General features: G+C 37.7%; 1 protein-coding gene across 1 annotated transcript in view; it reads left to right on the plus strand.

Moving 5' to 3' along the window:
- ncanb (neurocan b) overlaps window positions 1-17,369 on the plus strand; it is a 212,827-nt gene that overhangs the window by 16,336 nt on the left and 179,122 nt on the right. Inside the window, exons 2-3 of the mRNA XM_030132949.1 lie at window positions 7,922-8,151; window positions 8,295-8,463. Coding sequence (XP_029988809.1) covers window positions 7,922-8,151; window positions 8,295-8,463 — 399 coding nt within the window. The remainder of the gene's footprint in view (window positions 1-7,921; window positions 8,152-8,294; window positions 8,464-17,369) is intronic.

Consider the following 17,369-nt stretch of genomic DNA (forward strand, 5'->3'; position numbering starts at 1 on the left):
AGTGAGAGAGAAAACTACACTGCTTCTGCTATCAAGTAAGACAAATGCAACAGTGGCTCAATTTTCCTCTACACCTACTCTCATCACAGAGCACATTACTTTGCCGGCCTTGTGGACCACAAACTAATTCACAGAGCCAGTTTGTGATCAGAGTTGTACAACAGCAGAACTGACAGTCCAACCTGCAGCTACACACTATCTGGAGTTGTTTTGTTAATGTATTGATATTTAAGATGTATACCATTTAAAAAAACATCTCTATGGTAAATAAAATAACAACATATTTGATCAAATGCTGAACTTCTACTTTTTAACAAGTTATTCTAAGTAGTTATCAGGTAAATTCCAAACTGAGGATGTTTGTTTTGGATGTTTTTTTTTTTTTTTTTTTTAACTTTGCAAAAGAAAAACAACCTTCAGGGCAAATTTTCAGCAACCCACGCTCTTTTGCTTATTTATTCCTCACCTCCCTCCCCCCTCCTCTCCTCTTATCACTGTGCCTTTGAAAGCTTGCATGCATTTTGTTTCACAGGTCACCTCACTCAGTGGGTTTGAACGGCTTTCAAGTGCGAAACGAGAGGCCATTTCAGAGCACAAATCCTGTTTGATGCTGCCATGCAGAGCAACATAGATCAGTTGGTGAGGGAGTTAGACAAGTAGTGCTTGTCTAAGACGATGTCATTGGGAGAAGCAGAGGAGTGGGTATTATGTGTGTTTATGAGTCTATGGGGAGGAGAAAATGTGATGGGAGGACTGATGTTAAGCTATCATGGAAGAGGCTCTCAGCCTCTTAGCTTGAGCAACTGCAACAGCATAACAGCTGCAGGAATGAGCAATGACAGCTATTCACACGTCTGCTATTTGTTTGTGCTCACAGGCACATTAACCATCCAGTAAGGAATGAAAAATGGTGGCATCAAGCTGTGTGAGTGTGTGTGGAGGTGTGTGTTCAGCGTTCCATGAATAAAAAATGAGAGATGAGATGTTTTTACTTGTGATGCATTCCAGGGTGTACACACACACACACACACACACACACACACACACACACCCTTTACTTTCTCCATTGGGAACATTTAATGGCAATCAAAGATGGGGAAACTGATGCAAGGTTAAATCTGAATCATGAATGATGTAAAAGCTGAAGTGAAGTTTCTCAGCAGGACTGATGGAAGGAATCAAAACCTAAAAGTAAGACAAAAATGCAGCAAAGTATCTACTCTGAAGATAAAATAATAAAAAGTAAGTGAATGAGCAATAAAATAAAAGAATACAGTGCTGAAATGCACATTTAAAGGCTGGCTGGTACTTGTTCTGCAGGGGAAGAGGAGGAAAAAAAGTGAATAGCAGGAGATGGGAAGAAAAATGACAGCAATGAAATGGACAATGTGAGCAAATCACACAGCAGCATGTCTGTGACCAATGAAAGAACACCAATGTTCCGCCAACCAGCCATTTAATTACTGAGAGGAGGGGGAGTACAGGTGCCTTAACGTGGATCCAATCAAACAGAAGTTGAGGAAGACACAGAGAAAGTGTGCAGCAGAAACTGACGCTAATGACGAGAAATCAATAGAGTCATTTACTCCACCGTTCACTCACACTGTGTTCCACCCACCGAGGCAGTAACTTTTTTCTCTCTGTCTCATGCTTTGATTCGCTGTACTGATCTCTTCCTTTAGTCATCCTTTCAATCTTGACATTAGATTTCCTCCAGTTAGTTGATATAGCTCCAATTTAACACTGGTAACACTGCTTAGACTATATATACATCAGGTGCCAAAAAGAAAAGACGGCATGGAGGGTCTGTTTGCACATGAATGGTATTACATGAACCTCTGGTAATTTGTAGTAATTATGAAAATCATCTGTGGCGTTAACCTTAACCTAAAGAGCCAAACAGCCCAGTGGTGGCTGCTCGTCTTTCAGACAGGGGAAGCTCATTGTCGGCTTAAATAAAAAAAAAAAAAAAAAAAAAAAAAAAAAAAAGAATTAAGAAAATGCTCAGTGACCTTATCATACCAAGTAGGTGTCTTTCCCAGGGACTGGACCAGTGTCCTCTCAATATCATCAGAGCTGGGCTGCTTAGATTGCCTTGGCCCATTGTGTTGTGGGTGTAAGACTTCAGCCTTTTTAAACAAGAGATGCTCCTTTCACTCCGACCTAGCCCACAGTTTGATTGATTTAACTATCTACAAAACGATATTAAACTCGAACAACAAATGAATAAATTATGTAACTGAAACAAGAAAACGCTGAAATTATGTTAAGTTGAAACAAGGAAGTACAATGAGTGGGCTTTATTTACAGTGCAAGAAATGAACGAGTAATTTCGTAGTAGTTTCTCTCTTGATTTCACAGCAGAATGCGCGACGGTATTAAACTGAAGTGTGTCAGTGAAGGAGCAGCTCTGAAACTAGCTGTCAATCAAACGGGATTCAGCCTTTCGACCGATCCTCCAATCAGCACGTGGGATTCTGGCGTCCAGCCCGGCCGAGCTCCGCCCACAGCTCCATTCACCCCCAGAGACGCCCGGCGTCCGGGGGCAGGACAACATCGTGGCATTTATCCAATTACCGTCCAGTTTTGACGCAATGAAAAAAACTGTTCCACTCAGTCCCATTGAAGCCCAGAGACGCTCGCAGTCTACGGACAAATGCACTGAGCAGAGATCGTATGAGAAAACAGCGCAACGGGAATGGATGAGAAGTGAACAACATCGAGTCCGTTGGTTTGTGATAAAGCTGATTCTGAACGAACTCATCTTTGAGATGAAAGTGTTCTAACGCATTTGTAGTCAATAAAATGTCAACACAACCGAACATATTTAACCATTTAATTTTCGTAATTTTAGGGGAAGCCGGGCTTCCCTTGCAGTCTATGAGAAATCACCACTGAAACAGCCATAGGTGACCAAAACCATCTACCGATCAAAAATGTTTAATATCCGTTGATCCACTAATTCTATCAATACATGTAAATAATTGGTGTAAAATCCAGTTTGCCGTCTTTTCATGGTCATCAGATATGACCTATTTGGACTTACTGAGGCTCTGTAGTTACTGTGGAAACACCGTCATCTTCTACAACATTGATTCACCAGTAAAACCCATGGAGTTGAATCAATGACAGTGGATGAAGATGCTTGTTTTATGTTCAGTTAATGATATCTTTGTTGAAAAAGTCACTTTTTCTTTAGCTACCTCTCTTTCTGACTTAATAACCTGGAACTTTAATCTGAGCTTTTATGAACATCTACATGATCAGTACATTAAATATAGGAAAAAGCCTGATTTTTACTGTAGAAACACAAAATACAGAGGTTAATATTATAATAAGCGTTCTTCAATCACTTAAGAAATGTTAAATATAGAGAGGGGACAGGGTTCTGTAATAATGTTAGTCCTGTGCAAATCTCTGTCTTCTCTCTTATTTGGAGTCATTTTTAAGTTTTTTTGTGTTCTCCATTTATTCATCCCATTTCCTGGTCATGAATTATAGAAGCTGTGCTGGTAATGATAAATGAAAGCTTTAAACTTGTTTTGGATTCAAATTCTGGAGGCTTATGTCATGATATAGCATGGATATTCACTGTAAATCCTTTCCAAATAAATCTCAAAAGATGATGAGATGGATGACAGCTACAGTAAGGAACATTTTTTCTGTCTTTCACTGGACGTCTGTATGTGGTGAGCCTTGTTAACAGAATTGGGGGATAATGTCAGTAAATTTGAGGAAAAACAGACTGTGTTTATCTGATGCAAATATGCTCCATGAAACACAGATGCGAGGGGATTAATTTCCAAATCATCCGAGTTTTCCAGGTTACACTAGTCTTGTGCAGGGTTTTAGTGAAGTTTTGGGCTATTAGAAGAAGCATCAGTGCTCCTTTACATTGATCTTTATAGTGTGTGAATTCTGCTAAAGGAATGGACACCATTCTTCCATGTGAAATTCCATGACATGTTAATTTTTACCCCGCCCCCCCAAAGGGGAGGGAAGGGGTGTTGTTTTTGGTTCGGTTTGTTTGTTTCTTTGATTGTTAACACTCTAGCAGCAAAACTATTGGTTGAATTCATACCAAATGGGGTTGATAGACTGCCAGTGACCCAGAATAGATCTGATAACATTATGGGAACAGTAGGTCAAAGTTCAATTTTTTAATGAATTTTTAAAAATCTTTTTTTTTCACATTTATTTATAATGGGAAAAATTTCAAATGTCTGTAGCAGCAAAACAATTGGTTTAATTCATACCTAATTGGGTTTATAGATTGCCAGTGACCCAGAATACATGTCATTACATTTTGGGAAACATAGGTCAAAGTTTAAATTTTTTTATGAATTTCTTAAAAAAAAAAAAAAAAAAAAAAAATCCCTGTTTATTTATAATGGGCAAAATTTCATATGTCTGTAAAAACATCAATTTTGTCTCAATTTACTTCAGACTTGGCACATATATAGAGGCAATTGATATGCTGATATCACCAAATGCATAGACATGATGACATCAGCTGGATCGATGCCAAAATAAGTTACAATACCTGCGAGGGGCGGGGTTTGTTGTGCCTGGAACCACTTGTTAGTTTCTTTGTTTGTTAAAACTCTAGCAGCAAAACTATTGGTTTCAATTTTTTAATGAATTTTTAAAAATCTTTTTTTTTTCCCATTTACTTATAATGGGTGAAATTTCAAATGTCTGTAGCAGCAAAACATTTGGTTGAATTCATACCTAATTGGGTTAATAGATTGCCAGTGACCCAGAATACATGTCATTACATTTTGGGAAACATAGGTTAAAGTTTAAATTTTTTATGAATTTCTTAAAAAAAACAATTTTTTCCCCCCATTTACTTATAATGGGCAATATTTCACATGTCTGTAGCAACAAAACTATTGGGTGAATTCATGTCAAATTTGGTTTGTAGATTGCCAATGACCAGTAGAATAGATGTAGTTACATTTTGGGAAAAGAAGCTCAAAGTTCCAATTTTTATGAATTTTGAAAATATTTTTTCTTCTCCCATTTACTTATAGTCGACGAAATTTCAAATATCTGCAAAAACATCAATTTTGTCTCAATTTACGTCAAACTTGGCACAAATATAGAAGCAATTGATATGCTGACATCAGCACACACATAGACATGATGACCTCAGCAGGATCGATGCCAAAATAAGTTACAATACCTGCGTGGGACGGAGTTTGTTGTGCCTGGAACTACTTGTTGCTTTAATTTTCCACCTGTCTGTAGTTATACTTATGCCAGACACTGTATGAAAGCTTTTGAAATGTCAATTTTAGAGTAATTCTAAGACTGGAAAGTGAGACAATTGGTTTATAAAGCATGTAAGAATCGTAAGCTATTAAATATATCACATTAGATAAAGTCACTTCTGTTTGTCCGTGTTCTTAATAAAAAAGAGGAAGAGAAATGATACAGATATAGGAGCTATAAAAGAGTCTAATGCAGCCTCACTCCCACTTTGGACACAGCAGATTAACATAGAAGTAGATAGAGCACAGAGTTGATAACAGAAGCACTGCTTTGTGAGAGTGAAATTCACATTTTTTCTCTGCAGTGTAAACACCACCTCTGTCTCTGCAAGTACGGTGGCCCAGGATTAGAATGATATCAATAATATATCATAGCACCAATGGAAACTGACTTCTGTACTGGGAGAAAAGTCAGCAATACAAAATGTCTGAATTGTCTTAATACTGGAGCTCTTCTGAATGCAGGGTGATTGTTTTCTATAGAGACACTCTTTCTCTCTGTCATTGTTTCGATGGGTGTAATATTTGTATCTCTGCGGTGACCGTGGTGTTAAAGCTGCGAAGAGGTGGAGATATTGATTCCATAATGCATATCCGGATTTGATGTATGGTTTATGAGAGTACTTTTGATATCTTTCCTCCACAGTATAACCCTGCCTCCCACTGCTCAGGTACCACAGTAATAGTCTGCTGGATCAATGAGCAATAATCAGAGAGGCACAATGAGCCTATGTTCTTTCCCCTTTACTCTATTACCAGGAGGATCTGATAGAACAAAAGAGCCGAAGACAAAAGTGTGTGTTTTCTTCTACATTGCAGTTTACTAAGAATCCGAATCAGAATATTTTATTGATCTTAGGGGGAAATTGTTACAGTTGTTCCATTCAGGTATAATAAAAGTAGCAGGAAAGAAATTAGTAATTAAAAAAAAACATATACATACAGGGTGGGGAAGCAAAATTTACAATATTTTGAGGCAGAGATTGAAAGACAGTGTATGACCAATTAGTTTATTGAAAGTCATGAGAATTTATTTGCCACAAGAAAACTGACATAATAGAAAATGTTTTTATTCTATGTGTCCTCCTTCTTTCTCAATAACTGCCTTCACACACTTCTTGAAACTTGCGTAAGTGTTCCTCAAATATTCGGGTGACAACTTCTCCCATTCTTCTTTAATAGTAACTTCCAGACTTTCTCGTAATAGTTTTGCTCATACCCATTCTCTTCTTTACATTATAAACAGTCTTTATGGACACTCCAACTATTTCTGAAATCTCCTTTGGTGTGACGAGTGCATTCAGCAAATCACACACTCTTTGACGTTTGCTTTCCTGATTACTCATATGGGCAAAAGTTTCTGAAAAGGTATGGATAATAGTGTTAGGTATGATTATGACATCAATATATGTTTGATTTCAAAACAATTGACGTAGTGCCTGCTGAGAAAAAACAACTAAATGTTCATTGTAAATTTTGCTTCCCCACCTTGTATATAGGTGGTTCTCTGAAACTGGGTTCATTTTGGTATCTGACACTTTTACCAGCTTTTTAGAACCAATAATAAAAGAGAAATTTACACATATTTCCACCCAGGATGTACCTAATGATGACCTCAGATAAATGCAAAAAATACATATACTCTTGCTCTGAGCCATCCCAAAATTAATGAATTTTGAATGAAATATCGAGGCCAAAATTGGGACAGGAAAACCCACCTAGATGTCAGTGCATTTGATCTGGAACACATGGCTTGTATGTCTTATATACCGCTATAAATAAAGACACTGTGTTAAATTTGACAATCCTAGTGGTTTTTCTAATCCAGACATGTAGGTTTTTTCATGAATCGTCAGTCTCATTCCAGGTTTCGTGTCCACTCGTGTTACATGTGGAACCTGCCCATTTAAACACAGATAAATCGTGAGTGATTTTGCAATAGCTGTCATTTTTGTGAAACACTCCGTCTTGCATATTTACTTCGATTCCCAAAATGTACCTGTGAGAAAATAAAAAGACATTCAAAAAAATAGTAGCGCATAATATTCGTGTTCTTTTTACATGCAGATTTTTGCCTAAAAAATACTATAAAGTAAAGGGTTTTATCTGAAAAATAGTTTCTCTTTTATCTCAGTAAATATTTATTTTTTAAAACAGACCCAAAGTGCTTCTAAACCTTGCTTAATAACATTAGTCTACATCTGGTTTGAATTTTTGCCCCTATCCTATTTTTGAAGCACCCATATACAAAACTTTAAATATATATACCAAGCATACATATACGTATAAAACACTATTAAAACACAAGTAGAACAGCAATTTGTACAATATGTACTAGAAAATATTTATCATTTATTAATGATAATTCAATGAAATATCCATAAACTAGAAAAGCACTCGGAGACGCAGCCCCCCCCAATCACCACCAAAATTTAATCATTTGTTCCTTGTGCCAGTATCAACATTTCCTGAAAATTTCATTCAAATCCGTCCACATTTTGAGTTATCTTGCTAACAGACAAACCCCGAAAAAAACGTAACCTGGTGGTGGTAATAAGTGCGTGAAAATATTGTTGTGTTATTAATGTTTCCTGTGATTTCATTTACACATAGAAATGGATTCTCCTCTCGTCTTCTCACCACAGGCATCACCAACGCAGACACTGTGGTGAATATGCGGAAGGTGACCCATCAGACCATTACTGAAGAGCTCTCTAAAACGGTTCTCCTGCCCTGCCTCTTCACTCTCCGCCCCAGTGCTGGTTCCTCCCACGAGCCCCCCAGGATCAAGTGGACCAAGGTTTGGGGCCAGAGAGGCTCAGATGGTCTGCAGAAGGAACAGTCCGTCCTGGTGGCCAAAGACAATGTAGTGAAGGTAGAATAAATACAGACACAACCCCTGAAAATGTTTAGCAAACCACTGTGGGTCATGTCTTTACACTATTGATTCTTTTCCCTGATTTTTACATTACACCCTTTCTTCATTAGTTGTAATTTTCCATTTATCCTTCTCATTAGGTGAAGAAAGCTTTTCAAGGTCGTGTAACGTTGCCTGGTTACAATGAGAACCGCTACAATGCCACTCTCGCTCTGATGGGGCTACGTTCCAGTGACTCTGGACTGTACCGCTGTGAGGTTGTAGTGGGAATCAATGACGAACAGGACACAGTGCCTTTGGAGGTCAAAGGTAAGTACTCTGTAAACACAGTTGTAAAATTTCAGCTGTTGTGGTGGAAGAAAATTCATGCTACCAATAACCTAAAACACAGGTGTCAAACATGCGGCCCGGGGGCCAAATCCGGCCCGCCAAAGGGTCCAGTCCGGCCCTGGGGATGAAGTTGTGAAATGCAAAAATTACACTAAGATATTACCAATCCTTTTAGTTCAGGTTCCACATTCAGACCAATTCAATCTCAAGTGGGTCAGACCAGTAAAATACTACTATAATAATCTATAAATACTCACAACTCCAAAATTTTTTCTCTTAGTAAATGTAAATATTTTTATGTATTTACACTAAAACAAAGTATAATTTCACAAAAAATCTGAATAACCTGAACAAATATGAACAACCTGAAATGTTTTAAGAGAAGTAAGTACAATGTTAACAATATTCTGCCTGATATTAAATATTTTGTGTATTTGTAGACCTGCTGTGTTCTGTATGTTATAATGAACATGTGGAAATGATAAACTGAAGCAGAATTTTGTTAAAATTACACTTATTGTTTCAGTTTCTTCCTGTTATTCACATTGTTTGAAAGGATAGTTTGTAGATGTAAACATTTTCATTGTTTAATTTTACTTTTTTTCCACTCTAAAACATAGAGAAAATTTTGGAGTTGACATTATTTATATATTATTATATTATTATGTTATTATTTTACTGGCTCAGCCCACTTCAGATCAAATTTAGCTGATTGTGGCCCCTGAATTAAAATGACTTTGACACCCCTGACCTAAAAGTTTGATCATCTTGTGATTAATGATGCTTATTATACAACTTAATGATAAGATATGACTTTACTGATCCCACTGTGGGGAAAATGCAGTGTTTGTAGCAGCAAAATACAGAAAATGCAGACTCTAATCCAACTTTATTTATAAAGCACTTTAAAACAACCCCAGTGGACCAAAGTGCTGTACAGAAGACTAAAAGCACAATAAAAATTAATAAAAGCATTAACAACAACATTAAAATCAAATAAAAACAGATAAATAATACAAGTTAAAATATAAAAACAGAAACAAAATGTCAACATTGCACGAGTGCTAAAAGGCCAAGGAGAACAGGTGGGTTTTAAGAACAGATTTAACCCATTAAGACCCAAACAGCCACTGGTGACCAAAATCATCTACTGATCTAAAATGTTTAATACCTGTTGATCCACTAATCCTATCAATACATATAAATAATTGATGTAAAATACAGTTTGTCATCTTTTCATGGTCATAAGATATGACCCATTTGGACGTTCAGAGGCTCTGTAGTTACCGTGGAAACACCGTCATCTTCTATAATATTGATTCACCAGTAAAACCCATTGAGTTGGATCAATGACAGCGACTGGATGCACTGGGTTTATGTTCAATTAATGATATATTCTGCAGAAAAAAATATGCTTTTCTTTAGTTTGGTCTATTTTGGATATATTAACCCTCAACTTTAATCTGAGTTTTAATGAACATCTATATCATCAGTAAATTAAATACAAGAAAATACCAGATTTTCACTTAAAATGCAAAATACAGAGCATAATATTAGAATTAATGGTGATAAATTACTTAAGAAAGGTTAAAAAAAATAGAGAATAATTAATTTGGGAGCTGCCACTAAAGTAACACCGGGTCTTTATGGGTTAAAAACAGGCAAGGAAGACAGTGCAGCTCTCTTGCAGCAGCTCTAAAGGATTTGAATAAATATTTCTGTATGCTATAATGTAACGTGTTTTTCAAGAACATTTACATATTTATGTGAACTAAAAAATTCTGAGCCAATTTTCTTTTTTTTTTATGTGTGTTCAGCTCATCCCTAACATATTATATGAGATATGTGCTAGCTTGGTAGTTAGAGCTTCTGTGAGCTGGTACATTTCCTTGCATCCCACAGGGCATTTAGTCGTTCAGTGGCTTTAATGCCTACACCATAAATACACCATCAACAATCCAGCCCTTACACAGTTCCTTACAGCCTTTACAAGTGTAGAATTCAAACTATCTCTCTGGTTCTTTCCTATTTGCTACCTTGCAAAATTGTTGCAATAAAGAAATCAGGATTATTGTATTATCTAAAAATGCGTGTCCCGTCAATATTAACCCTTTCATGCATAGTGGTCACTACAGTGGACAGTTATTCTACTGCTGTTCTCTTGCATATTCATGGATTTTGTTGTTTTAGTTTCATATCAGCCAACACAATACACAATACACTGCAACTGATAACATTACTGTAACTTGGCTGTTCTTGATAAACCAAATCTAACATATTTGAGTGTAAATCCATTCCTTGTTATTGTTATTAGACTGTAATTAACAACAAAAGTTTGGTTTTTTTTTTTGGCATATTATCTCCATGAAGTGACTAGTATTGGAGTTCACTACAAACAAAAAGTTAAGGATATATCTTTTTTTTTTGTCTTTTTTTTTGTCATTTTTGCCATTTGTAAATAAAACTGTCTAGTCAATAAAAAAATGTTTCAATTCAATTCACACACACAAAAAGTAAAAAGCGTTGTGCAAAAATCCCAACTGAAAAAAACAGCCCCAAAATTTTTAAATATCCATAACTTTTTTGTTTTTAGTGTATGTTAAAATGTGTGGAAAACATCAAATTAGCAGCATTTCATGTTTTTATTTCTTAGCTTTCACACAGTATATCAGTAAATACACGTTTCGTTGCTTTAAAAATTAAACGCACATTTTTGCAACTCCATGAAAAATAACTTCATTAAAAAAAAAAAAAAATTCTCTTTGTTTTTTCAATGCCTAAAGAGGAATAAAGAAAAAAATCTTGATTAACATTCTCATAATTCATGCATGAAAAGGTTAATCATTACAAGTGGGATTTCAAACAGTTCTCAACACTGATCTACAGAACAAAAGCTACACCTACTTTGAGGAGAAAATGACCCAAGAGTTTAACCTGTGTCATTAACTTGAAGTACACCATTCAGCCAATCTACTTGAACACTATTGAAATACAGAGAAAAAGAAAGAAACCAAGACTCTGCAAGTACCTCTTGATATGGATTACTCCTGTGATTCAGTTATTATCTGCTCACAAACCCCATGATACAATCACCACAACGAATAACACGTTGGTGATGTCCAAAGTCATTAACCCTGTTTAGCCGTCATGTGTTTTACCTGTACACCAAATTGCTGTAGCATCTAAACTCTCCTCTCTTGCATGTGTGCAGCTCCCCCATCGCCCTCAAGGTCTGCCACTATGAATAATAATGACCCTATTCACCACGTCAGGCTAATACTGCCATTACAGCCAGGGTTGTTTACTGTCCGTGTAAAATGTATGATTACGGACAAAAGGTGAGAGCTCAAGAACACATTAAACATTATTGACCTCGGCCACTCAGGTGCCGTTCGTGTACTGAAGTCCTAATGAAAGCAATAAGGCAGGAACCCAGCGGTGTATGACACTGTCAAAAAGCCATTTACTGAAATATCTGTATCCAGGACACCCATATTTGCTACTTACCTGGAGCTAGTTCGCTGTAGTATAACCATAATTACTGTGTCAGAGTATTTTAGCTGCAGAGCATCACATTCTTTCCAGGTCACTCACTATTTTTAATAATACGCCATTATCATAATGACTACAGGGACTTACACAATGCTTCAGCCACTGTACACGATGTTGTCGCTTGCCACAAACCCGCGCTTGCATTGCTAATATCAGCAATGGTGAAATGCTAAAAGCCCATCAGCTTTCTTTCCAGATACTGCACACTACAATGGCTGCATTCTCTCATTCAAAGGAACATAGATAGCCTCTTCTTTAATGGCTCAGATGTGAATATGTGTATGTGTGAATATGTAGGGCCTCGCTACTGCTATGTATTTGTGCTCAGTCATGCATGTGTGTAAATGTCAGTATAGACTAGGACAGGGGTCTCAAACATACGGCCCGGGGGCCAAATGTAGCCCGCCGAAGGTTCCAATCCGGCCCGTGGGATGAATTTGCAAAGTGCAAAAATTCCACAGTCAAGGCTTGCGAACGCATTTTAGTTTCCAAATACAGACCAATAGGATCTCCAGTAAAATAACAGAATAATAACCTAGAAAAAATAATGACTCCATATTTTCTTCTCGGTTTGATGTGAAAAAAAATATTACACTATGCCTATAAATAATGACAACTTCAATTTTTTGTCTTTATTTTAGAGCAAAAAATAACATTAAATTATGAAAATACATTTACAAACTATCCTGTAACAATAAAATGTGAATAACCTGAACAAATATGAAGAACCTGAAATGTCTAAAGGAAATTAGGCGCAATTTTAACAAGTTTCTGTGTTTAGTGTCTTTGTAGATCTGATCCATAATGCACATGTATAAATGATAAGTTGAGGCATAATATTGTCAAAATCACACTTATTTTTCTTAAGAAATTTAAGTTTTTTCAGGTTATTCACATCTTTTTTGTTTGGATAGTTTATAAAAGTAAGTATTTTCATAATTTAATGGGGGGTTTTTTGCAACTAAAACAAAGACAAAAATTTGGAGTTGTCATTATCTGTAGCAGGGGTGGGCGATTAAGTTTCCTATGGGGCCACATGGGAAACTTTGACAGTTGTTAAGGGCCGGATCAATATACTTACAGCTCTCCTTAATATATATCTATATCTATATATATACTTTACTATTATACAAAAACAGTAAATGCAACAATACAATAATAAAATGAAAATGTGGAGCACAGAATACAACTATTTAATGAATATTCGCAAAAAGACTTTTGAAAATGTGCAAAACCAGCTCCACATTAACTTTAGATGAAAACTATAAAAGCATCCAGCTTTGTTGTTTGCATATCACAGTTCCTTTTCTTTTTCTTTACCTCTGACTTCAGTAAAGAAATACTTTCAAGTCCATGTCTTGTTAAAAACTCTGCATTTGGAATCAATTGTTCTTTTTTTGCTGTTAGCTGACATCTTCATGGGCTGAAACTGACCAACAAACCAATCAGTGCATAAGCCTTATGTGAGTACAGAAAGTATGTGTGAAAAAGATGGTAAATTAGCAGATCCTTCAAAATAAAAGCAGTTGCGTTGTATTGGTTACGTCTCTTATGAAGATATATATTTGCATTGACATATAATTTGCCAATGACCTCATGTGGGCCAGTTAGAGTCAGCTGTCAGGCCGCATGTGACCCCCCAGGTCTGAGCTATAGGTTATTATGCTATTATTTTACTGGTTCGGCCCACTTGAGATCAAATCTGGCCGAATGTGGCCCCTGAAAGAAAATGAGTTTGAGACCCCTGGACTAGGATGTCTTTGTATTCTAAGTTTATCAAAGAAACCAATGCACACATTTTTTTCCTCTATAAGAACACTTTACATTTAGTAAGCTAGACCCCTGTCACTATGCTTGGGAGACCCTGTGTCCCCCATTTCTCGGCCAATCGATTAACATGGTATGAAAAGCACTTCTTCAGAGGGAAACCAATTATGTTGGCGGCGAGAAGTAGCCATCTCCAGGGCTTAGTCTTAATTGGCAGTCACGCTACATGGCAGACCGTAGCCATCCTCACACTAATTCTACTGAGTGCATAATGTATTAATTAACAGGTATTGATACTGCTAAGCTATATCAATATCATATTAATCCGCATGGCTCTCCTCATAAACTCGTTTGTGTGTGCCTGCGCCTCGATAAGTTGTCCTCCCTCTTTTGACATCACTTTTCGTAATTTCTCCCCTGCTGCCTCTGTCTTACTCAATCCCTGTTTTCTCTCCATATTCCTTCTTTTTCTTGGCATGTATTGACTGGTCAGTTGGCCGTGTCTCACCAATTAGAATACGGTGCCATTGATTGCGTGTGTCAGCTGTTGTCTGCGCTGAAATATGGCTGCATACTATTAACTGGTGAGTGGATGGTAGTTTGTATGTCAGCGCTGGACAGGGTGAAAAGGTATTGTAATTGCCGCTGTGACCTCTGTGATGTGGCAGACTTATATCAACGCTCCGTGCCGTTGTATTACTGTAGCTGGATCGCCGTGAGTCTCCCAGGTCAACTTTCTTCACACGTATTTTTCATTTGGGTTCAACACAGTGCAGCTCCAATGCCTTATTGCTCATGCTCTATATTGATGCACAAGATTCTATGTTGTATACTTTGAGTTCCATCAACGTTGTCTTACTTTTTCATTGCATGTATAGCGTGACTCAGTAATGCTGAATGTATATTAACACTTATAGAGAAGGTACAGATAAAGCAATTGGCTTTTTCCATAGAAAGGACACATTTTTTCCACGCACTGCGCACATGTAGTTCTGTAGTCAGCTTAAAGTAAGACTAAGAAGGAAGTTCACTTGGGAGGAACATTAACCGACATGAATGCAAGACAAAAACGAAGAGAAAAAGACAAAAACAAAATTTATTTCAAGGTCTTTCCTTAGGCCAGACGTTAAGTCCTTGGACAAAGTAACATTTACATGCACAGCTTACCAATCTGCAGAACCCCTTTTGTGTCTTAAATCACAGTAAAATATGAAATTACTAATACCTTAGTAATTGCAGAGCAAATAGTCCTTTTTAGTAAAGCTGTTATGTTGACTTATTTTAACTGTAACCGTAACTAAAACCATATTTTATACTCGGCTGGTACATGTTTTCTCTTCCATCCCAGTGCCACAGATTACAGTATGTAGTCAATGTTTTTACTGTTTAATATTGTATTATTTTTTATAGTAGGTTCATAGTAGGTTTCATAGTTTAATCAGATGCTTCCACTATTCTCTTATTATGTTAATGGTAGTTCTTTTAATGTCTGGCAGTTATGGCCAATCATGTGTGTGTGAGGTCATTACAGTCTCGACCTTTAAGCTTTGGCCACCAAAAGCAAATCCTTGAGTCTAAGACTGACTCCCAATTCACCCCTTTACCCTCCCCTTTACCCTTACCCCTCTGTTTTGTGCATACACCTGAAGGGGTAGTGTTGTACCGATTCTCGATGAGTCGGAGGATAAGGGCTAAGGCGGAGGACTGTATAGCCCTTGAAACCGAGGTTTTTCAGAACCACACTACGAACGGAGAGATAAGAGAAATTTCCAGTAATTCTGTTTAAATCATTGGCAAGATAGAGGTAAACACAGTAAAAAAGTGCAGCAGTGTGATGAAAGAAACACACAAATGTACACATTTTCTTCGTAAACAACTTCATCATTTGATCGACCATTATAGATCGCATTTCTGTGGTTTATAGTTGATAGTCGCAAAAAGATGACCAAAGCCCGTGCAACAGAGATGGTTACAGCTGCTGATGGCATGGTGAATACTTTTGGAAACAAAGTTGTCGCATCTGTTAATAGCAGCATCGATGACTGCTGATGACATAACAGGTCGCGAAGAGTTGTCCCATTTCATAAGCGAATGTTTCAACCCCTAACCATTGCAGCTCCATTTCAAAGGGTAGTGCCAAGTGCAAGGGCCAAGGGGGAGGGGTAAGGGGGAGGGCTACGGGGTGAAATGGGATTGAGCCTAAGTGAATACCAAATTAGAAAAAAAAAAAATCCTTCAGGGGGTTGCTGAGATATTGTGATCATAAGAATGGATAAATAAGCCACAGTAACCTCGACCTTTGGCCACTGAAGTCTCTTCAGTTCATTCTTGTGTCGGAGTAAACATTGGTGCCAAATGTTGCACCATTCTGCCAAACTGTTCTTGAGATATTGTGTTTTAAACCTGCTGGGGACAGACACAGATTCATCTGAAAAGACCTGCTGTTTTACTGTAAACATAAGCAGTCGCACAAGTGTAGTGTACGACTCCTGTTACTACGACGATCCAAAGGATACAGACTCTTCAACAACGGTACAATGAGGGCAACATGCAGTCATAAATGGCGCCTTCCTCGTCCTCTCCCTAGAGAGTGTGGGGAGACATGTGAAGATGCAGAGGGTAAAAATAAAGCAATGAGGTATTGGGCACTCAACCCTCCTGTGGAATAGGACTGGGTTCCCCATGCTGAGAAAACCCATTTGTCTCAGGTGAATGTATTGGCCAGGCTGCTAGTATCTGTGTTTGCACTAGATCCCACAGCCTCAGAAGGGAAAAGATGGAGACACAGAATTTAGGTGAAAGAAGAGTACAAAACAAAAGACAGAAAAAACCTGCTCCACAATTCTATGGAAAATAAGATCAGAATGCCAGAATGGCTGGACGGACGGCTGGGATTAAGGGAGCTGCGTCCGTGTGTGACACATGGCCCTTTCTGCTTTCTGTACCCGTAGCCCGCAGTGCTAATGCTTCAATTGCCACACAGGCTTCCATCTCACAGGAATCTCTGTCACTCTCCCAGACAAAGCCAGAGAAGATAAAGGAGGCATGTTAGTAGCCAGACACCCACTGGCTTTCATGTCGCTGGATGCTCCTCAGGGGAGCAGCATTCAGTGAATGGCAGGCAGAGGTGGGAGGTGAGGGATTGTTAGACGGACCCTTCTGAAGCTATTCCTTTCCCATTTAAGTGGAATATATGCTCCTTATACAGCTCAGGGAATTGTGCCACACTTGGTTCCATACTCCATTTTAGCTCATTGAGTTTTTGTGAAGGCGCCGTGTCTGGCATCATCTTGGTCATCATCGTCTTTGTTAGCAATTTTTTCAAACATCTTCTGCGACAAAACTACTGGTCAGATTAATTTCAAATTTTAGATGTAGCTTCCTTAGGACACTGTCTACAAAGTTTGGTCACAGTTTTGAGTAATTTTGATGTAGAATTTTTTGATGAATTGTTGAAATATTAAAAACTAGAAGCACTCGGAGAGCGCAGACCTCCACCAAGGCTGATCAGTGGCCCCCCCCGTGGGCCCCCCCACCCCTGATCACCACCAAAATTTAATCATTTC

The sequence above is a fragment of the Sphaeramia orbicularis genome, chromosome 4, assembly GCF_902148855.1.
Source record: "Sphaeramia orbicularis chromosome 4, fSphaOr1.1, whole genome shotgun sequence".
Taxonomy (NCBI): Eukaryota; Metazoa; Chordata; class Actinopteri; order Kurtiformes; family Apogonidae; genus Sphaeramia; species Sphaeramia orbicularis.